The 23,656-nt window shown below is 42.8% G+C and overlaps 1 protein-coding gene across 1 annotated transcript in view; it reads left to right on the top strand.

Annotated features, from left to right (window-relative positions):
- Nucleotides 1-1,823: 1,823 nt before the first annotated feature.
- MBTPS2 (membrane bound transcription factor peptidase, site 2) overlaps nucleotides 1,824-23,656 on the top strand; it is a 42,767-nt gene continuing 20,934 nt past the window's right edge. The window contains exons 1-5 of the mRNA XM_065423380.1: nucleotides 1,824-1,898; nucleotides 5,649-5,797; nucleotides 7,760-7,898; nucleotides 13,079-13,182; nucleotides 21,745-21,872. Coding sequence (XP_065279452.1) covers nucleotides 1,824-1,898; nucleotides 5,649-5,797; nucleotides 7,760-7,898; nucleotides 13,079-13,182; nucleotides 21,745-21,872 — 595 coding nt within the window. The remainder of the gene's footprint in view (nucleotides 1,899-5,648; nucleotides 5,798-7,759; nucleotides 7,899-13,078; nucleotides 13,183-21,744; nucleotides 21,873-23,656) is intronic.

Below are 23,656 nucleotides of genomic sequence, written 5' to 3'. Positions count from 1 at the left end.
CTTCTCTGGGTCCCTAAATCAGTCCTGGCATTATTCTAGGACTGAATTTTGCTACTACTTGATATGAAATCAGACTAAATGAAAACACTCCCACATTCTGGCACCTGATTTCTATTCTAATGCTGCAAGTAGCTTTTGGAAGTTGTGATCGTTTCTTTCAGACGGGGACCTCACCACAAGGATTTATGTTTTTGTGATCACCTCCTATATGCATGTTCTTCTCCAATCCATGGAGATGGTTAAAACAGTCAGATCCTGTCCTCAATATGAGCCCCCAGTTCTGTGTTCAGATCTGCTCTGGTGGATCCCTAGAGCTGTGCAAAGCCTCAGTGATTTCTGTGGGGCTCCACATGGCCTGAGGGCTCTGCCTGTACAAATCTGCAGGCTTGAGGCCAAAAATGGAATCTTTGCTGAACACTAGCAGAATACAACTGTGATCCTGTCAACACTTGGGGTGGTGTGTGGGAAGGTGTAGCTACGTACCCTAGTGAAAGGCAAGCTGAGTCCATGCTATGTTGTGTAGCTACACATTGCAGTAAAAAGCTCTGGCAAGAGGGCGGCAAGTGGGGAAAGGCTTTGGCAGCTCCCAAGTACCACAGTCTTTCACTGTGGCAGGGAAAAGCTCCCTTCCAGAGCCTTTCCCCACTGCAGTGAAAGGCTCGAGCAACCGGAGCCTTTCCCTGATGCCAGAGTCTTTCCCTATGTACTCTACTCACCTAAGCAGTGCATCACTGTCTACGCTGCTATTTATACACATGCTGGGGGAGTGTGCAGTGTATGCACTCTACACACTACCTTAACTGCAGGCAGGCAGGCATACCCTATGTTGTAAGTAGGGTCTCAGACATAATTGAATTTGTACTGCAGAGAGGACATCTCTCTTCCCACTCAGAAAGGCAGCATTGTAACAGTTCACAATGGAAAGCTTTTCTTTACACCAGCTAGTGATAGAAACTTAATTTCCTTTAAATGAAAGGGTAAGTTGGGCAGTAAGAAGAGGGCTGAGCAGGCAGGAGCTGGGATATGACACTTGGGCTCAGGCTAGGGTTTGAAATTCTGAGTCTTCAAACATGGGCCAGGTTAACTCAAGCCAGGCAGCTAAAGCAGGGCCCTGGCCATTGGGCCAAGCACCTCTGCTGCATGGCACTATTATAGTCAACTGTGGTGCTCGCTGGGCATAGACTGGGGCCGTGCCCTCCTCCTCGCTGCTGTGCAGGGTGCTGGAGGGAGGCACGTGCCTGGCTTCTCCCCCCACCACCATGCCAGAGGGGGCTGCAGGTGACGGGCGCACAGCAGGTGAGGTCCGGAGCAATGTCACTGTGCAGCAAGGTCATTGCAGGCTCCTCCTTCACTGAGAGCCCCCCCCACCGAGCATGCGCAGCTCGAGCCCCACGCACAGCCCAAGAGGAGCTATTATTACGTGAGAAGCCTGGAAAGATCACTTCACTGCGCCTGCGCACAAGCCACAAGCGCTCCTCTCACAGCACCCTCCCTAGTTTTCGCCGGGGCAGCTCAGGAAGCTCAGCGCGCATGCGCAAACTCAAAGGCCCCAGCCCGCTGAAGGCAGTAGCAAGCGCATGCGCACCAGCAACCATTCGCTGCTATGGATTTTCATGGGGAGGGGGAGACAAGGGAGGTTAGATACATCACGACGTAATCCAATCTCCCCGCGACCGGTTGTGCAGTCTCTCCCGTGTCCCATTCCCGGAAGTGTCCGACCAGAAAATGAGGCTGCCGCAGGAAGGTTCCGACACACGTTTAGTTCCGGGGGCATCTCTGTATGCGGGAACCGCCGCTGCTGCCGCCTTCTCCTCGGTGCCGCAATGATCCCGATCCCGGTGGTGGTCTGCGTGCTGGGGGGCTGGTGCGTCATTTACCTGGCGGACACGCTGCTGAGGGTGAGGTCACCGGGGCAGCGAAGGGCTGCGGGCCGAAGGGATGGGGGAGCGCTGGACCCCCGGCTGCATCCCGAGGGGGGAGGGGTCACTGCGGGCCGGCGGCCCCTGCAGCAGCGAGGGGGGAGGGGGGCGGGGCTGGCTGGGTGCGTCGTCCCCCCCCCCCCGAGTCTGTCGGGGGCGCCTCGCACCCCGGGCCAGGGCCAGGTTTGCTGCGTCCCGAGGCAGCCCCGTGTATCTGTCTTAGCGTCTTTAATACATGATCACAGCCATAACAAGTAAAACAAAACTTCATAACCCACTTGTGAATGAAATAGTCCTAAAATAACCATCGGGGAGTGTTACAAGGCTCCTTTTTCCCTCCAGGCGTTTGAAAATGGCGGTGGAGGTGGTGGGAGGGATTGAAAGGTAAAGGGACAGGGGCAGGGATGTGTGGTGGGTTAAATTGCTGTATTAAGGATGCGTTTCGCAGCTGTATCAAGGGACCCTAGAGCAGGGGATCTCAACCAGGGGTCTGGGGCCCCGTGGGTGGCCGCGAGCAGGTTTCGGGGGTCTGCCAAGCAGGGCCAGCGTTAGACTTGCTGGGGCCCAGGGCAGAAAGCCGAAGCCCCACCACATGGGGCTGAAGCCCAGGTCGCTGAGCCCTGCCACCCGGGGCTGAAGCCTGAGCAATGTAGCTTTCCAGTGGACCATGTGGCATGGGGCCCTGGGCAATTGCTGTGCTTGTTATCCCCTAATGCCAACCTGGCTTTTATATGCAAAAAAAAACAGTTATTGTGGAGTTTTTTAGCATGTTGGGGGGGACCTCAGAAAGAAAAAGGTTGAGAACCCTGCCCTAGAGCATATGGATTAGTGTCTCTTTTAGTATTTTTATAAATCTGGCTAAATAAATACAGTGGTCTGTATAGAGATCATGGAAGTACTATCGTCCACAGAGGAAGTATATCTTCATAACTAGCAAAACTTGGCTCAGTAAATTTTAATGTTGATGCTAGTTGTTTGTTTTGTTGCTCGTCCTTTGAAAGTAGATCCAAGTCGTTAAATACTTATATAAATGTAACAAACTTGAGAACAACGATTGTGAAAATCAAACATAGTGCTCCCTCCACGCTGTTCTTATTTTTCAGAGCAAAGGTCCTAATCCTGCAATTTTAATCACTCACGTCAGCCCTGATGAAACCTGGCTTATTCCAATAAGGCAAACAGATTTAGCTGTAGGCTAGGTGCAAAAATATTTTTAGAAATTATATAGGAACAAACTCTTAAAGATATTTTCTCTTAATATTTAGAAGATGAGCAGGCAGGAGTAATAAGCAGCTCCCTCTGCTGCTTGCCTTGATAAAAAACAAATAAAGCTCAGTGAATAATGAAAGCAATATTTGCCAAACATTTTATAGAAAAATATTGTGATGTTATGATTTAATAATTAAGCTGACAAAAAGTCCAATAAGCTATTTGTAAAAAAAAATCAGTTATTTTAAAAAATTGTTCAAATTTTATTTGAGGAGATCTAGAACAAATACCAGCAAACAAACTTGAGCTAGGCACTCCATTCATTAGGAGTGGTTGAATACAAGGGGGAAAAAAATCCAAAATCTGAACTACGATCTTTCTTTCGTAGGTAAACAAAAAAAGACCAGCCATCAGGCTGTCTTCTGATTTTAGCTATTCAAAGGCTTTTTTTGACAAACAATTTTGGGCTCCTATCCTGTAGTTGACTGTGGGCAAAACTTTTACACTTATGTGGAGACCCACTGAAGTAATTGGGACTCCAAATGGTCTGCCCATCTACATCTCATTGCAGGATAAGGGCCTTGAAATGGGTTTCTCAGTCTGTCTGAGCAACCATCCTTTTTCTTTTTAGATCCCCTTTGATACTGCTCATCCATGAGCAAAGAAAAAAAGAAACCATATGGTTTAGAGGCAATTGAGTAGTTGATAGCAGTCCTGAGAGGACTCTTGAGGAGAGCAGGAGAGTCCAGGAAAAATCCCAAAATTGAATATCTTTAGTCATCATCAGCCACCCTGCGGCATTCCTCCTGCACCCCAACCCCCTGCTGCACCCCTCCTGCACCCCTGCCTTAAGCCCCCTCCCGCACTCCGCACCCCTCCCTGCACCCCTGCTCTGAGCCCCCTCCTGCACTCTGCACCCCCTCCAGTCCCCCAGCCTCCTGCCCTGAGCCCCCTCGTACATCCCCGCATCCCTCCTGCACCCCAGCCCTTGCCCTGAGCCCCCTCCCGCATCCCAACCCCCTGCCCCAGCCCTACATTCATGGCCCTGCATGCAATTTCCCCACCCAGATGTGGCTCTCGGGCCAAAAAGTTTGCCCACTCCTGATATAGGCAGATCTCTGAATCGTTGCAGAGCCCCATTGTCTTCAGTCATACATCCTTAGAAAGTGTGGAATGTTGTCCTTCCTCCTAGCACAGGAGTGGGCAGGGGGTTGGGGTATTGGGAGGGGTGCGGGGTGCAGCAGGGGGTTGGGGGCTCAGGGCAGGGGGTTGGGATGCTGGAGGGGTGCAGGGTGTGGCAGGGGGTTGGGGTGCAGGAGGGGTTTAGGGTGCCGGCTCCGGCCCGGTGCTGCTTACTTTGAGCGACTCTGGGGTGGCTGCGGTGCACAGCAAGGCTAAGGCAGGCTCCCTGCCTGCCCTGGCCCCATGCCGCTCCCGGAAGCGGCCGGCACCACGTCCCTGCAGCCCCTGGGAGAGCGGGGGCAGAGGGCTCCACGCACGTCCTTCGCCTGCGGGTACCTCCCCCGAAGCTCCCATTGGCCACTGTTCCCCGTTCCCGGCCAATGGGAGCTGTGGAGGGGTGGTACCTGCAGGCGAGGGCTGCAGGGACGTGGTGCCTGCCACTTCTGGGAGCAGGGCCAGGGCAGGCAGGGAGCCTGCCTTAGCCCCGCGGCGCCATGGGGATGGCAATCCCACAGGCTGTAGTTTGCCCACCCCTGTCCTAGCAGATATGAAAGGTGCCTTAGATACACACAACTAAGGTTAGGCTTTAACTTCTAAGATCAAGAGGCTGAAATTCTTGAGGAGTCTTGAGCGGGCTTTGTCAGTTACAAAAGGATGTTAAGGACCCTTGGGTGCTAAAAGGTATTCATATGGCTCCCCAGTATTTAGCAGGCATTCATAATTTTGAGGGCCTGTAAAAATGATAAGGTATATCAAGTTTATAATAAAATTAATAAGGCAAGGATCAGGTAGACCTGAACCATGAGAAGTTAAAGTGAAGCTAGTGTGAAGGGTTTAGGAAACTCAAGCAATTAGAGTTTAGTAAGTATCTGTTAGATTCACTATTATGTATTAAAGCTGCATAAGTGAGAATATGTTGGTGTGATCTGATGTTATGGTCAGTACTAGAAAAGACGTGCTATTTGGAAAAATCTGTGGGGAAAAAGGTTTGTATTAACTTTTTGATCTGTTTTTCAGTGGGACACTGTCATTTATTCTTATAGCGGATGGAGTGCCGCCCCTTTGTATTGGCCGCCCCAAGCACCTGCTTCCTTAGCTGGTGCCTGGAGCCGGCCCTGGCCACACATCAGACTCCTGTTATAAGGTTTTATAGTTCCTACAAAGTATGTGTTGTGCACAATTTATAATTTCATTATTTTTGGGTAGTTTACGTAAGTGTTGCTATATGCACACATACATACTCCCATATACTACTCTTCTCTTTGTTCTACTGGATGTCATTACATGAAATCTTCCTGAAAGCTGTGTGTCAAACTAACTTTCCATTGTTTCTTATAGTCATCTAGCTCTCTGAAAGCATCTTATGAAGATTGGCTGATGTCATATGGACTGAGCATCTCTCCTTTTCATATGCGATGGCAAACTGCTCTCTTCAACCGTCTATTCTACAGTTGGGGACGATGGAAACCCAGATTTCTTTATCTATGGTATAGTTTCAGAATTCTAGTTTGGCCTTGTATTGGACAAACACTAGAAAACTTTCTTCTTATTAATCAGAGTAACAATAATTATTACCACACTGCTAGTTTTAAAATGATCAGGTTATAATACAGCCTTGATAACTTAGTATTAAAACCACACAAATGTAGTTGCAGTACCAATCTTCTTTTCTTTCTCTTTTTATAAATCCGTATTTGGCAAAATATTGGCTGAAAAAATGGGGTGCTCTAAACATTGTAAATTTGTAGGTTATATATTTATTAGGAGAGCTTTTCATGTCTTGCAAGGTGTATCCAGCCCTGTACACTAAGCTCTACCCTGGTCACTGGAATGTAGAAGTTAATGGAAGTTAGGCATTTCCCTAATCTAATTTCCCTGAAAATTGTCAGTGCACCATTGATACTTATAGTTTTAGGGATTATGAAATACCCAATAAAGAAATAAAAATTATTTTTTCCTGGTCTGCTCTGCTGAAGACTTAACATACTTTTTATTGTATGTATAGAAGATCCTCTTCTACTTTGTACTCTTTCAAAAACATTTATTAGAAATCAAGTTTTTGTTTATAAAGTAACTGTTTTCATTAAGGAGATGAACAAGAAGCTGAGCTGTAATAATTCTGCAGCATTGCCTAAAATGCCTGTTGGTATTTTGCAGCAGACAAAAGTCGCGCTATTATTACAATATTGGTATACTGCCTGCAGCTTTTTCCTGCAAGCATCTGAGTAGTCCCTTTGAAGTCAGACTGTATGCAAATAGTCCCATTTCAGAACTACACCTTTTGGTGGGGAGGGCAATCTGAGAAATCAGCGGAACCAAATTCAGTACTCTGGCTGGCCAGAGGCACATGCTTAAAAAGTTTCTTGCTTTGAGCCCTGACAGAAATCGGGCACAAGTTTGGCTCTGTTGGCAATGCCATTTACTCGACATTCTAAAGCTATGTGGCGAGTTAGGGTGCATTGCTCACATTTTAGCCTATATCGATTCTACACTTTCCTCTGTTGGAATTTTTTATGCTCCTGACGTGAGTGATATGCACAGTGTCTGTGTGGGTACTTTTGGGGTGGCCAGAAAATGCATGCAAAACTGCGTTTCCAGCATTATTTTGCACTAACTCTGAGAATAACAGCTGAGAACTCTTGAATTTGTCCCATTGTGTGTATTAATCTTTCTGTTCAGTACTGAACTTATTTTGCTGTTACTCTCAGTGGGATAGAAGTGAATAAAAGAGGAAAGATCTGCTGAGTTGATACTTTTTGTTACTGTTTCCTCTTATGTAAGATAACTTTGGGTTAAAATGGGTTTACATCAGTCATAAATAGCCTTTTTATAATATGTATAATATCTTATAGCAAAAGAGAACATACTGGCTTCCACTTGTCCCTTTTAATTACAAATGCAAGCAGCTTAAACTAAACGTGCTAACTGACTAACTCTTGATGAGGTTCAATTAAAGGTGATAGTGGAACAATGAAACTGTTGGGGGGTAGGGGGGAAGGCTGACAGAGACTTGCAATATTTTAGCTAGAAAATAAGCTTTATCTAATGCATTAAATACTGTGCAGTACCAATTTCCCCTCCCACTGGTTAAGAAACATTAATAAAATTTTGCAAGCTATGATAATCTGAAAATAAGTATTTCCTGTTCTAGTGGCATGGAAACAATGTGAATCACTGCCTAATCCTGACCCTCAACTGGATGCAGTTTTGTATAGCATTATGACATTAATGTCTTCATTGGAGAAAAATGCAGTTCTACTCCTGTAGGCTTAAGCCTTCTACTGGATTGCTGATACTTTTGTGATGCTATACCAGATAGACAGAATAGCACTGGGGAAGTTTTGACCCATTGTCTGGTATGTTAGGCTGCACTGATGCATTTAAGTGTCTTCATGATATGCAGTTGCTCATTTGATGTGCGCAAGACCATTTGTTTCTCTTTGTTTCAGGTTCAGTATAGGAATGGTGTTTGGCATAGTTGCCATGTTTGGTTCTGTTGTTCTCCTTGGAAAGACACTGATGCAGACACTGACGCTGATGATAACTGAGGCCCCCGCAGTCCAGAATGATCGTATGTTGCAAGTCGTGGTAAGTGTTCCCTCTCTGTTTTTCAGCTTAAGAATTATAACCTATTCTAAACAGATGTCTTCATAGAAGATGTTAGCCTTTCTGATCTTTAAATCTTCCTACGCAAGATTAGAAGTCTCACTAATTATACCCAAAATTGCCATGTTCATATTCAGTCTTTTAAAAAAGAGGTAGCAACACATGAAAGAGTTTATATAAAAAAAGCACAGAGGAATTTGGAATAGATAGTATGCATGTTGAATACCCAGAAAGTGTTATAGTTACTAAGAATACCAATCAGCTATAAGGATTTGCCTCCACTCAACTATTTAGAATCCCTACTTTTTGCAAGTAGTGGGTGATGGGTTTGAAATTAGCAAAACAAGCCATGTCTGTAATTAGCAAAAAGATGAGTGTTTCAGTTTGTTTTGGTTCAGGATGTCGGTAGAAGAGGAAAGAAAGGATGAACAACTGTTCAGGATAGTGGGAGGCAAAGATTATATTGTGAAGCTGATTATACACTTGAATCACGCAAGGATCATTTGTCGAGTTGGTGATCTGAGACAGGGATTTTTGTTATCTCTGTTGGCAATGTCTGGTTACAGAGTTAATAACATTGTATTCGTTTGTTGCACGGGTTTCTGATATCAGACACTAAATCATACAGTGCAAGAAGAAGAGAACTATTTTGCAAAATGGAAGAGTTTGCATTTAAAATGTCTTATGTCTTATTTTGGAATATCTGTGGCAGTGAAGAAGGAATGACATCACCTTTATAAATAGTTTTAGTTTACAAGAAGGATTATCTAGCTAATTTTATTTCCTCTCGTATAATAATCTGACCAGAGTGCATCTGGTGTCCCCCGCACTCGTATAAAGTCATGTAAGGTTGTTCTGCACAGTTTACATCAATTTTATTGAATGTTTCCAACTGAATATTCTTATATTCTCTTTCTGTCGATGTAACAATTCTGAAAGAAGTTAAGGTTCACTCTCTCTACACATTTATATTATATTCTTGTACAGAAACACCACCCTGCTCCCTCATTTTGTGATCATAACATGGAATTGATCATGTCATGACTTTCACAAAATGGAAGGTCTTTGTGACATAAAAGAAGGGAAAATTAAAACTGAACCCTTGGGATATAACCTATCCATGTGAATTGGATCCATGAAAGTAGAGACTTAGGTTTAATATCCAAAATTGGAATGGACTCCCCAATGATCTGAGGGCTGCTAATATCAATACATTTAAAGCAAGGATAGAGAAGTATTTAGAGACACCTAATTCAGAGATATGGGTGAAAAGCAAGATTTTCCTAGGCAGGTTTGTGATTCTTTTTATATTCCCTATTCTACTCTTTTACCTTGAATTGTCACAACATACTTTTTAACCCTACCTTTCAAAGAGTTGCTGTATATTGTGCTAGTGCCAGATGTTTAGAGGGAAAATGGGATGTACTTTTAAAAATAAAACAGATATAGTTTGAGACTTTTTAAAACTAGTTGTCCCATCACTTCAACATTCCAAAGGAGAGGAGGTGCTATATGTCTGCCGTTTTGTTTTTGCACCCCTCTTCATTGCCTACTTTTTCCCTCCGAGACCATCATGATCTTAGAGCTTTATATGAAGCAGAAGTCTTCAGAGTGGAGTGCCATTGACTTACTCACATAAATCCTAATAGCGGTAATAAAGCGATTCAATACCTGGTGGCAGAAGCGTAGTCCCAGTGACAGGAACAGTTGTGTAGGACCGTCTCCCACTATAGCTGTAGATCAGCCATCTGTCTGTTGCATACCAATTTGATTATCTTTTTATAATTATTATAAGGTAAGTAAAGGAGAGGTGCATAGACATTGTACAAAAGAATAGCTGCTGAGCTCCAAAACCACAAAACTAGTTAGTCCCTGTACTGTAGCTGTTGGCTTAATAAACTTTATCTATATAATATTTTCTGCTTCTGTTCTCTGCCTCTACTCTTATGAGTATTTGCATGAAAATAGAATGTTTGTCTCTTTAGTGGTCTTCCTCTTCTGCTGATTATTCTCTACCAGTGGCTTACTTTGGAAATTACTGCAACTGTCAGAGGTGTGAAAGAAGCATCATAACAAAGGGTCCTCTTCTCATACAAATGCCTTTAGTAGAATTTAGAAAATCAAGACCTCTAGAGATGACATTGTTTCCTAACAGAATGCTATTTTCAATTTCAGTATATTTCATGAAGGATTAGATTCCTTTTAAATACCATCCTCCCCTGGCCCTCCCGAGATAAGATGGGAAGGGATGGGATGGGGAGAGTGGGGGGGTCCCGGGCTAGGGGTGGGGTCATGTGGGGGGTGGTCACAGGGGTTACTCCCCTGACCCCCAGCTTCCCCCCCCCCCCCCAAAAAAAAAATTTCCCCACCAGTTGCTGTCCCGGCCCGTCAGGGTAAGCAGCTGGCACGCCGGGACACTTTGTTTACTTAGGTTTACCTCCGTGCCTGCGGACGCGAGGTAAACAAACCATCTCGGCCCGCCAGCGGCTTATCCTGATGGCCCGGGAGCCAAAGTTTGCTGACCTCTGAATTATAGGGTCGGCTTATGAATGGGTCATAAAAATTTTCCATTTTTACTTATCCATTTGCGGGGAGAGGAGGTCGGCTTATAAACGAACCGGCTTATGATCGAGTATATACGGGGGTACATCTTAAAATAGGTTTTCAGACATTGAGTCTAAAAACCGTTCGATCCCGGGAAGCATCCTATATTCATGGTAGACTCATGATGCCAGCTTTCAGTGCTAATAGCACTTTGTCCTTAGATATGTCTGAGACATCTCTGCTCTTCTCCGCAGCTCTAACTTTAAATTAACACCACCAGTTGATGCAGAAAATACAGAAGGTGCTTAATGTGGGGGAGCATGGCTGGCTTCAAATTGGTAGGGTGCTATAGTCGAAATTTTAACTCTGCTTCCCTCAGGAGCTCTCTCTCAGGTGTGAACACTGTAGGACTGTGGTGCCTATTGCTGAGATTGGCATCATGGTCCTACTCTGCTGATACTGACAGGCCTAGTCATAAATATTCTCTCTCTATTCTACTCTGCTTTCCTTTCCCCTTCTTTTAAAAAGGATTTTTAGTTTTATTTTCGTTGCTTAATTTTTTATAACTTTAGGTTAAGTCAGCGGTTCTGTGGGTCAGGACCCCAAAGTGGGTCGGGACTCCATTTTAATGGGGTCGCCAGCGCTGGTGTTAGACTTGCTGGGCCCGAAGCCCAAGCCTCACTGCCCGGGCCAAAGACCGGGGGTTTCAGCCCTGGGTGGCAGAGCTCAGATCAGGGGCTGGAAGCCCTTGGGCTTGGGCTTTGGCCCACCTGCATGGGGTGGTGGGACTTGGGCTTTGGCTTAGTCGTGTGTCTCCCCCCCATCCCCTGGCTGGGGTGGCGGGTCTCAGGCAGGCTCAGGGTTCGGTCCCCCCTCCTGGGGTCATGTAGTAATTTTTGTTGTCAGAAGGGGGTTGTGGTGCAATGAAGTTTGAGGAACCCTGGGTTAAGTGATTAACGCCTCCGGAACCAGTTTTTTCAGAGGCAAGTCTTTCTTTTTTTGTCACTTCCTTTTTCTGTACCACTCCTCTTTTTCTTTTATTCAGTTTTCTCCCTATCTGTTCTTTCCCACTCTCTTTACTGCATTGTCCTGCAGTCTGTCTATACTAATATGGTTGATTTCTGCCTCTCCCCATCCTTACGTCTATCTTCATTTTCTGCTTCCTTTGTCTCCTGTCTTCTGTCTCTTTGTCTGGCTTTTCCCTGTAGCTTGTTCTTGTGTTGTTGATTTCCTCCTTGGATTCTTCAAGGTAGGAGCGTCTCTAAAATGAGAGAATGAAATAAATGTATATGCTTGGAATTCTCTGATTGCATCAAAATATTGCTGGTGGTGTTTTGGTAGTTTAGTATATCTTACACTGCAGCTTAAAAGCTAAGGAAAATTACAAAATGGCTGTCTTACTAATTGCTAACATCAGCTTATTGCAATGTTGCCAACACTCATGATATTATTGTGTGTCACAATTTCAGGCCAATTTTGGAAGGCTCTGGTGATAAAACACAGGCAGTTCAGTCATCTTGCCTGCACTGTTTGCAGTTCCCCCTTTTTAATACTAGAGGTCACTATTTCAGTTTGTGCTGCTGGTGGTAGCCAGAGCAGCTGCCTCAGCTGCCTTCATTACTGGGGTGCAACCTCTGTGCTCTGAGGGGTCAGAGCCCAGGTGCAGGTGCTGCAGAACTGAGCATTCTCCAAGCTCAACAGCAGCAGTGACCTCATGCTTCCACTGCAGTGCGGAAAGCAGGGGGTTAATAAAGGTAGGAACTCAGGGCGGCCTTTTCCCCTGCTGGCTTGGAACTGGGAGCAGCTCTTGGAGCCAGCCAAGGGACTAGGGAAGTCAGTTTCAGCATGTGTAGGACAGCAGCCTGTCAGTGGTAATGGGGAGCAGAGGGAGTCTGAGGCAGTGGGATCTGTCAGGAGAGGAGTCAGGGAGGGCTTCGAGCGGTGGGGAGAGGGGGGCCTGCATTGTTTGTGTGCACACATTTTGTATGCATTTAAGGTTGAATTTTCAACCTGTATTTGTCACAGCCACAGTGGGAGTGATCAGAAGGAGTCCACAAACAAGAGGAGAGACCAAAAACATGATTTTTTAAAAAAAATCTCATGATTTTTAGGCCAATCTCATTTTTTGGCATAGTGACTGATGATTTTTGGACTGTTACTGTTGTTCCAATACAAAAGCGGTTGTGATGGATGAGCAGCGATTCCTACAAGAGTTGCTGCAGAAAGTTGTAAACTGATGTTTGCAATTTCCATGATTGATTTATTTGTATACCATTTCTGTGTAAATCTGTATACACTTCTGAAGCTTAATGAGAGTTAGGGCAGTTTCTCCCATGATTTGTCATGTGTATTTAGTTTGTTTTTGTTTCGTTTTTTTTTTTTTTAATCGGAGTGTTTTTAATCTTCAATAAAAGGTAATGAAAGGCTTAAACAATTTTTTAAAATATATACGGTAGAAAGGGCAGAGGGGTCATTTGATAGTTCTGTTTGTAAAGGGCCCTTGTCTTGCTTCTGGTCTTTAAACAACTATGTTGCAGTAGCATGTTTAAAGGCAAAATGATCTGTCTTTGTATCTCTTAGTATCCTAGTTTGTTTTGTTGTCATGCCTACATGAACAGGTGCCTGGTGTTAATCTGCCCATCAGCCAACTGACGTATTTCTTCACTGCAATCCTCATCAGTGGTGTTATACATGAAGTCGGCCATGGGGTGGCAGCTATTCGGTAATGCAAACTATTTTTCTCTTACTACGTGCCAACAAAGCTTTATATTCCTGAGTATTTAACTACAGATGAATATGATTAGAGTTTATATGGTTTATATATACAATTCATTTGTTCTCTTTTTGTAATTGTATTTCATGGTTTGTGTAGATTGTAAGTTTTCAAAGTGCCTAGAGTCATGGCTGGGTGCATAGAGTTTTAAATAAATGTCTACTGCACAGATCATCAGTATGGACTTTCACTTCTTTAATGTACTGCATTGCTTCAGATTTAAGGTTAGCCTTCCATTAATTTACTTTACTGTAAACCAAGGTCCTACATTTTGTGTGATTCTGTAGCTGTGGAATTTGCAAAGACACTGTGCATTGTTACAGAATGGTGTTCCAGAATCTAATATTTTATTCTCAAAAAAGTTTCCAGCTCTTTATGGGTGTTATGGAAACCTTCATGATTGTGACTTAAATGTAAAGTGATGAAGGGCTGTACCAAGAGGCTGAAACTGTAGTTCTGAGAGATGTGACTTTCTGCAGTTAATCTCAGTGGATGCATAATGATATTTTAAATGTCAATGTTAACTCTTTTACTGGTGATCATTTCAGCAGAAACCGTTATCTGATGTGCTTAGCCATTAGTGCTAAATGCTGTGGAAGATATCAGGGCAGGGTTCCTAGGTGGTTTGGAGGTCACCTCTGCCTTTGCCCACAATGGGCAGGGAAGGAGAAGAATCTCCCGAACCTCAAAATCAGCAGCTTCCCCCGGGGTGCCAAAATCCCAAACAGCTTCCCTCATTTTCATGCGTGTCAGCATCCCCAGCTTTGTCTTGTCCAGCTGCCAAAACCAGCTGTGCATTTCAGTAGAAAGGTTGGTGGCATGTTAATAGTTTGACAGAAATATAAAGTGAACCAAATGCATATTGAAAGAAATAACACAAGAAATATCGTACTGGTTATATTGTTTGTTTTCTTAGTCATGTAAAAAATCCTCAAAGTCGAGATTTACCTGCCAAATTTCTGGTTTGCCATACAGGAATACTACAGAAACCAGGGACCCATAGAGCAGTGGCTTGCAAACTTTTCCAATTACATCCCCCTTACCAGTCACAGAATTTGTTGCGCCCTGCCTCCATTACTTGAAATCTGAAACTGGTTTTCACACTTGAAGGTGATGGGGAAACACAGAGATGAGACTGTTCATTCATTCGCTTCAGTATTAGTGTGTCTGAGTCACTCAAGAAGTCCCAGGCTCTCAACTATTATTATATATGTTGCCAGTTTATGTCTAAATTTTATTAAAGTTAATGTTTAAAATTAAATATACACAAGTTAAGAGGGAAGGTACTGTGCATCTGGGGTCAGGCTTGAGTTATGAGGGATTACAGGCATCGGTTGCAAGGGTGAAGAGATACATACATATCACATATGTATAGACCCAGATTGGGGTGCAAGGGTTTTTAAAGTGTCAGTGGATAAGTGGGCTCAGGCACAACAAGTCAGTATTGGTGTAGCCAATGAGTACGTGGCTGGGGTGGGTCCCTGGGCTCGTTAGGGAAGGAAGTGGGTTGTTTCCCTGCTCAGCGGTCTCGAGTACTCAATGTGGTATTGACAGTGTCCTGTGATGTGGTCTGTATAAATATTAAAAATCTTAAGATGATGTTAAAAGGGAAAAAAAAGTGAACAGAGTTTGAGCATAGAAGTTTCTGGTTATCAGGGAATAACATGCAGATTATCGAGGGTGCAAAGTTTGGTTTAAGATCAGGTGGCATAAGGAATACATCATCTGCAATATCCCCAATTGGGGGTAAAAGGTTGGGTCAAAGTACAGGCATTGAGATATGAGGGTATGAAGTTCATAGAGTGGCTGTGTTTGGGTATGGAGTATAATGAGTGGATATGATGATGAGGATGTATTGAAAAGCTAACTGGTTCTGTAGTATGTTACTCGAAAGATACTATTTTGTCTTGTCTTTAGCCCAATGTTATATAGAGAACTGTTTCTTTTAGACAATAATTGTGACTGGCAAAACTTCAAAATTAAGGAGCTTTACATTCCTTGAGCCTTTATTTTTTTGAGCTGCACAGGAAAGAACAGAGAGATCACAGCCTTGAGTTAGGTACAGGAACCATCCTGTTGGCTCAGCACAGAATAATTCAGGATGGCCATGGGGGAATATGCTGTGGGTTTCACTTTGGTATGTGAGTTCCAAAAGGGGCCATTGTGTGGCTATGCCTAGCTTATGTGCAGGGGTCTAACCTCACACCTGTGAACCACTAGCAGGTATAGTAGCAGAGCCTCCTGCCTCATGTTCTCTAGATAAGAATCCTCTCCTGTTGGTGTGCTGAATGATGGAGAGAAGTGATGTTCTGTGCTTTCTTCCAGTACGTTTAGTCTTTAATTTCTACATATACACTATGCATTAATCAAGTTCTTTTATTAGAATCTGTTTCTTTGGCTATCTGTTGTTGTTGTCTGTAGGTCTTATGCCTGTAGCCATATTTCCTTGAGAGCTGCTGAGATCACAATTCACAAACTAAGAATGGCAATGGTTTGGTCAATATTTGAAAGGGAGATATCAACTGAAAACCACTCTTTTCAGTTGATACCTTTTAGGCTTTCCCCTTTAGCATAAATTTGTTGTAATACAACATTGTGATGCTTGTGTCACAACATATCACTATATTAAATCAACCCCAAAGACATTTTTGGCCAATTAATGCAAGATGTGGGATAGCAGTGTCATAATCAGGACTTTTCCTTGTAAATGGGAACATGTGGCATTCCTTCCTTTATGTACTGAACTAGAAAGCTCCACCATTCTTTTAAGAACATATGACCGGCCATACTGGGTCAGACCAGTGGTCCATCTAGCCCAGTATCCTGTCTTCTGAGAGTGGCCAATGCCAGGTGATTCAGAGGGAATGAACAGAACAGGTAATTATCAAGTAATCCATCTCCCGTTGCCCATTCCCAGCTTCTGGCAAACAGGCTAGGGACACTTCAGAGCTTGGTTTTGCATCCCTGCCCATCCTGGCTAATAGCCATTGATGGCCATATCCTCCATTAACTTATCCAGTTATTTTTTGAACCCTGTTATAGTCTTGGCCTTCACAACACCCTCTGGCAAAGGGTTCCACAGGTTGACTGCTTTGTGTGAGGAAATACTTCCTCTTGTTTGTTTTAAACCTGCTGCCTATTAATTTCATTTGGTGCCCCCTAGCTCTTGTGTTATTAGAAGGAGTAAATAACACTTCCTTATTTACTTCCACCACACCTGTCATGATTTTATAGACCTGTATTATGTCCCCCATTAGTCGTCTCCTTTTCCAAGTTGAAAAGTCCCAGTCTTATTAAGGGGCTTATTGTATTGTAAGAGACGTTGGAAGTATGTGAATAGGTGCTCCTTGCTATATGTCTTCTAATCATCCTGAATCAGGGACAACAATCCCGACACCAACATGTCTTCAGGAGCAAGTCTAGGGGTAGGGATGGGGTACTTACAACTGGGGCCTGACGCTTTATCAATGGCTGTTCTAGAACCCCTGAGGCATGCTTCACGGGCTTCTCTGGTACCTCGCCCATCTAAGTCACCCTCAAGGCAGTGACACATTTCCATTACCATTCTCAGTACCGATCAAGTACCACAGGTTTTAAAACCAGACCCAGACCCAGTTGATATAGCCTCCTTGCAAACATCCTGACAGCCCTCTGAATACATCTTCATCCCCTCCCATTGAGGCAACAGTGTCTTAATCATTGTCCCTGATTCAGGATGATCATAAGACATATCAAGAATGATTAAAAAGAGTGGCTAGTTCCCTAAAAATGTTGTGGAAAACCCCAGCATCTCTTCCACCCACTGCTAAGAGAACAGAGAGGAGATACCAAATGTCATCCCAGGATCAAGAATTTTTCTAGTCACACACTGAACCGAAGGTTCTTTGGTGATGACTGCAGTCAATGAGAAATCATGTCAAGGATGCTCCAAATCCACACCTAAGGATAAAGATTAAAAAAAACTTTCTTTTTCTTCGAAGAATTTATATGACCTCAGGGTTACAGTTTCGAATTGCAAACTACCCGGCTCTCTTAGCCAGATACGTTTTTTTCAGTTTGAGACAATATGGCTAAATTCATTGACAGATTGCCAGATGACTTAAGCAAGAATATCATCAAGCCATGATTAATGAAGGTCATTTAGTAGCGAGAACCTTGCTTCCAGCAGCCTTGTATGGTGCAGACTCTGGCTAGTGTCATGGCACGAAGCAACACTCCACTAGGTTGCAATCATCTGGGATTCCAGCATTGGTCCACTGGACAATCAAGGATCTCCAGTTTGAGGATCCTAATTTGTTTTCATGGAGGACAGACAAGGCACTGTATTCCCTAAAAGATTCTAGGGCAACTTTTAGGTATCTGGGGACTTACACTCCAGTCCCTAAGGGGAAGTAGTTTCATCCTCAGACTCTCCAAAAGTATCCATTGTACCCTCTAAGGCAACCTGAACAATTGAAGAGATTCTGTAAATCCCAGAGTTGGAGATCATCAACTCCTCCTTGTGCTTCAGTTTAATCGAGGCAATCTACAACATCTGAGCAGTCTATTTAACTTCTTAGTTGAGATCAGCGTACCACTGTGTGAAGATCTAATCTCTCCCATCCCTCCCTTTGGCAGCAAATTATCCACCTCCTAGGTGCTCGGACCCATATTACAACCAGTCACTGGGTGTGAAGCACTGTGAAACTGAAGTTTACCTCTGAAGTTTATCTCTGTCCCTCCTCTACATCCGTCTTCCCTGTCCCTTTTCAGCTCACAGGACTGCTCTAATTCAAAAAGTCCAGTCTCTTTTACAATTGGGTACTATAGAATATAATCTTCCTCAACATTGGGAAGGGGATTCTATTCCCGATACTTTCTCATTACAGAATGCAAGGGAAGCCTCAGTCCTGGTCTGGATCTGCGAAACCTAAATACATAAAAAAGATGTTTCACATGGTTATCCTACCCTCTATTATTATCCTGTCCCTAGATCCAGGCGATTGGTACACTGTCCTCGACGTGAAGGACACTTACTTTCTGGCCGTTCAGCAGAGCCACAGGCGGTTTTTAAGTTTTGTCATGGTGAATGTACATTATCAGTTCACAGATCTCCCATTTGGTCTCTCTTCAGCTCCTTGAGTCTTTACAAAGTGCATGTAGCAGTTCACCTCACAAAGACAGGTGTTCACGTATTCCCTTGTCTGGATGACTAGCTGATTTGGGGTTGATCCAAATGTCAGGTGGAGGTCAGCATTGATAAGATCCAGTCCTTCTTTCGTTCCTTGGACCTGTTGATGAACAAGGATAAGTCAATGCTATTTCTTGTACAAGGATAGATTTTTTTATAGGAATAGTTCTTGACTCCAATTCAGTGAGAGCATACTTGCCTCTGGCCAGATTTTGGGCAGCATTGAACTGTGCAAACACTTTAAGGGCCATCCTTGTACAAGAGTAAGGAATTGTCTGACACTTCTAGAACACATGGCAGTTTGCATGTTTATGACTCAACATGCCCAATTTCATCTCCAGGGCGTGCAGGAGAGATTGAAGTTCATCTACCGTCCATCCCACCTTTTCCTGGGCATGCTGACTCATGTGCCTGCAAATGTCTTGTCATCCCTGGATTGGATGGACCCTGCCAGTATATGCAAAGGAGTTCTTTTTCCTCCAGCCCTATCTTCCAGGACTGGTCATGGATTCCTTCTCCCTGGGATGTGGGGAGCTCATGTGGGGACCTCCGATTCGAATACTTTGGTCAGATCAAGATATCACTCTCCACATAAATGTTTGAGAACTACAAAGGATTCACCTGGTATGTCAGGAATTCTTTCCGCACTTCGAGGGATGCACTGTACAGGCTCTCATGGACAACACTGCTGCTGTGTTCTGTTAGTACAGGGGGAAAGGTGGCAGTTCAAATAGCCTTTGCTAGGAGGCTATAGATCTTAGGGGTTTTTGCATCAACAGTGCTATTGCACTCAAAGCTTTGGACCTACCAGATGTTCACAGCTATCTGATGGATCATCTCAGCAGAACATTCAGCAAGAGTCATGAATGGTCCCTCACAATGGACATAGCAGGATCCATTTTTCACATGTGGAGAATGCCAGAAATAGATCTCTTTGCTACTTGATCGAACAGGAATTGTCACCTTTCTTGTTCTAGAGCAGGTCACAACTTGGGAACTATCAGATGCTTTCTGTGGTTAGTTCCTTAGAGGTTCAGAACAATCTCTTGATGCCAGATACACTTACTTGATGAAATGGAAATGTTTTTCCATATGGTTCCAACAGGGAGGTATTCCTCCCATGTGGTCTTCCCTATAGCTTATTCTGGAATATTTACTCCACCTAAAGGGAAAAGGGCTCTCTATCAGTTCCATGAGAGTTCACTTGGCAGTTGTTTACACATTTTATCCTCCTGTAGGAGGAAGGTCTGTTTTTTTCCAACCCAATGACTGTGATTTTTGAAAGGACTGGACAAACTCTTTCCACCTACGACGGACCCCATGTATCCATGGGATCTAAATCTAGTTTTGTTGACTCTAATGGATCCACCTTTGGAGCCTATGGCTGTGTGTTCCTTTTTACATCTCTCCATGAAAGTAGCATTCTTGGAGATTATTACCTTAGGTAGGAGCATAGCAGAACTACGTGCTTTAGTTGCTGGCTCCCCATCCCTCCCATATAAGCTTTATATAAAGACAAAGTCTATTTGCAACCTCATCTTACATTTCTGAGTAAGGTAGTGTGGACTTCCATCTTAATCAGAGGGTCCCATCACAAGAAGGGCCAAGACATATTCTTCCTTTCTCTCACCTTTACTGTGACTGTGCATGCGGCTAGCCAGTAGGTATGTGCAGCTGCAGAGATTCTGGCAGTAGAGATTTTTTTAGCCAGATTATATCACATAATTACTTAACTATTTGTTATACTGTTGCACTTTATTTTCACTCATGTTCTGTGGCAAAGGTTCTGAGCATTTGAGTTTGGACTGGATTTTAAGATGCATCTTTGGAAGAAGTGAGGCTTTCTCTTTCCTCACACTTTCTCTCCTTCCTTCTCCTTGTCTCAACTTTTCTCTTCTAGTTCAAGTCTTGTACTGTAATGTCACATACAGACGCTTCCCTGCATTTAGATTTTATTGAAGAGATGTGCTGGGAGCAGTTTGTCAAAGTAGTGCCGCATGGGAGCCCATCACGCCTGTGCTCTGAGACCTCCAATTCATTTCCAGGACCATTTCAAGATGATGATGGTTTTGACTGATGAAGTCCTGAATGGTTTGAGTCCTAGCGTCTTTGCGAATATGGCATCTGTCCTCATGTGGTACTGCAGCAGTTGAGATCAGTGCTTTAATTAACTGTCACTTGCTGTAAACTGGAAGCAGCTGGTGGCAAGATGATTTCAGAGTGGAACCTTTGGTTCTGGAACTCTTTATTGCCCAGGGTTTGATACATGAATCTGTTGGCCATCAGGACATGTTGCAAAGCCTATTTCCTCCCACTTTCTTTCCCACTTCCCAGAGCTTATGAATAGAAGTGGAGGGAGTGTATGTGAACATTGGGGTCATTGTTGATCATCCTGTTTTATAGATAGATGTGATGGGTTAACTGCTTTGGAAGGATTTATCATTGTTTATTGATTCATTCAATAAGCTTTGTACCAGCTTTTATTGTACATGTACCTCAGTCATATGATAAGAAACATTTGAAATATGAGTAAATAAATAAAATGTTAAGCCATGTATAGCATGACAGCTTGGATACAGGACTGGTCCATAATATTCACATCGGAACAGACAGGAGCTATAAAGCCTGTATCAAACCCTGTGAAAATCCTAAGGTTCACATAAACTTTATCTAATCATTCCAAAAATATAACTCCCATTTTAAAAAATACTAATTCGAAACTCTGATGTGGATATAAACCCCACGCATCCTGTCAGTTACTAATGCCCTTTGACTTCATTCATCCTCTTTTTTTTTTTTTTTCCTTCTTCTCTGTGTTATGTGAATATTTGAAACTTATTTTTCTCTTTTCAAGTGGCACTGCCCTTCTTTTAGCTTGCAAATTGCTTTTAAGTGCATTTAGGGAAAAGAGTGATAAATTCAGGAAAATACAGGTGTTGCGAAAAAAGCATTTCTGTTGTTATTTCTAAGTCGTTCTTGAGCAAGATCAGTTCTGGTCCATTTCATAATTGACTCCTAACTGTAATTATTTTTTACTTAACCCCTTCCCCCCAAAAAAATTAAAACATAAAAATCTTTTTAAAAGATGGTTTTTAAAATAATCATTTATTTTCTGTCTTTCGTTTACAAATTTTGGTTATCCTTTCCTTCTGTTTAGAATTGGGTACTTACACGAGAAACAAAGTTTAGCTTAATTAGCTTTTAAGCTAGTATTTTGTGCTAAACTGAATTTCATACAGATACTCTAAGATTCTGTTGTGTTCTAAAATGTAAGAATCGTTATTTTATATTATAGAGTCATTGGTTTTTGGTTTGCAGTAACATTTTTCTTTTTTCTTTAGAGAACAAGTACGGTTTAATGGATTTGGGATTTTTATCTTTATTGTATATCCTGGAGCATTTGTCGATCTTTTTACCACCCACTTGCAACTTATATCTCCAGTTCAGCAGTTGAGAATATTTTGTGCAGGTAACAGAGTCTGTGTTATGTTAAATATTAATCTGTCCAACAAGTTGTTGTTTTGCATGTGTTAGTATTAGTTAACACTGAAAACACCTGTCATGTTTTTTTTCAATTCTTGATGGTTTTAGTCTAGTTACTGGTTGGTAAATGTCTTTATACAGAATAACATCTCTAAAATTGATATCATGTGGCACCCTATTTGGCAATCTTGGTGGAGAGTCCAGGAAATGAATGGGCAAGCAGACTAAAATCTTCTCTTCCCCCTAAAGGTGGTCCCTCTGTTTTGAGACTGAGATACATTGTTGGGTGATGGGGAGAAAATTTATAGTACCACTGCCTATACTGATCTAGTTTGGGTTTTTGGGTGGTTTTTTTTTTTTTTTTCAAACAAGACTTTAGTCTCCAGGAGGTGGAACAAGCTTAAAGAAAAGAAAGTTGTTGTATTCTAGATTCAATTTGGGAATAAAAGGTGTGGCAGAATATCTGTAGGAAACATTATGGAAGTACATCTTGAGTTTCCTGGGAGGTCATTTTAAAAATGAATAATTATAAATAATAAAAGTTAGGGTATCCGTTCCTACTGTCTTTACAAAATATAAATAAGTACAGCATAGCTTACAATAAAGGCAACAAGACCTGGTAAGTTCCAGCAATGGGGCTGTGATTCTCCCCAACCTGAGAAATCTTACTGGGTTTCTTTCAGGGGGAGGAGAGGTATGGGAAGAGAGAATGGAATAAAATCAGCTAAAAAATGGGTGTTTACATGAAATAAACTACAAAATACATACTGTGTGACCCACCATTTCTGGCATCCTTATTCACATTGAATAATACTTAATTCCACAAGTACTCCTACTGAATTAAATGGAAGCACTCTTGCAGGTGTCTCTTAAATTCCCTTTTCCCTTTTAAAAAATGATACTGTATGCTTTGGAATGGTCAGCAGGTGTCTGTGTATTTAATTCTCTTAAATTCCCTTTTCCATTTAAAAAAAATGATACTGTATGCTTTGGAATGGTCAGCAGCACCAAACTTTCTAACTTCAACTTCAGTGGCTTGATCTAGAGCAATAGAAAGCATCTTTTAAGTGGACATGGCCTATATTCTTTATTTTGTATATTTCTAAATACTAATAGTAAAGCCTTGAAGCACACTAGCCGCATAATGAATAGCCAGTACAGTACGGTTGAGAACTGCTGATCTATTCTATGATTTTAAGGTTGCCCTCGGGAAGGAAAGGGGGCTGAAACACACACAAAAGGAAACACAACATTCTTTATTCAGCTTGTAGTTCAAAATGATCCTGGAGTTATAAACTCTATCACCTGTCTGGTGCTCCTTGGATCAGAGAGACCTGCAGCTACCACACAGTGGAGCTCCTCCACCAATGCTGTAGGAATTTGGAGACACTGGGGAAAGTGGTATGTTGGTCTGCCTAGTGTACTGCTGCTTTATAAAGACTCTGGAAATCTGTTGTTTCACTGAGTACTGTAGCTGTAATTTGTTGCAAAAGAGATTTTAAGAAGAGCACACCAAAGCTAAGCAAATAATTCTATATCCCAAACATATCAATAAACCAAAAACTTTCAGTGTAGATATGTTGACCTTTTTTTTTTTTTTTTCTTTTTCTTTTAAGCTGACCATTTCTTTAAAAATCAAACATAGTCCAGGTCAAACCCAGCTAGCCTAGACAGAATTGAAAAAGAGGAAGGGTCTTCATTGCAACTGCTCCCCACCATTGCATTCTGTATGGTAGCCAATAACATTTGTAAGCTATGATTAAAAAATGA

The sequence above is a fragment of the Emys orbicularis genome, chromosome 1 (assembly GCF_028017835.1).
Source record: "Emys orbicularis isolate rEmyOrb1 chromosome 1, rEmyOrb1.hap1, whole genome shotgun sequence".
Lineage (NCBI taxonomy): Eukaryota > Metazoa > Chordata > Testudines > Emydidae > Emys > Emys orbicularis.
This window is presented reverse-complemented; position numbering and strand designations above follow the sequence as displayed.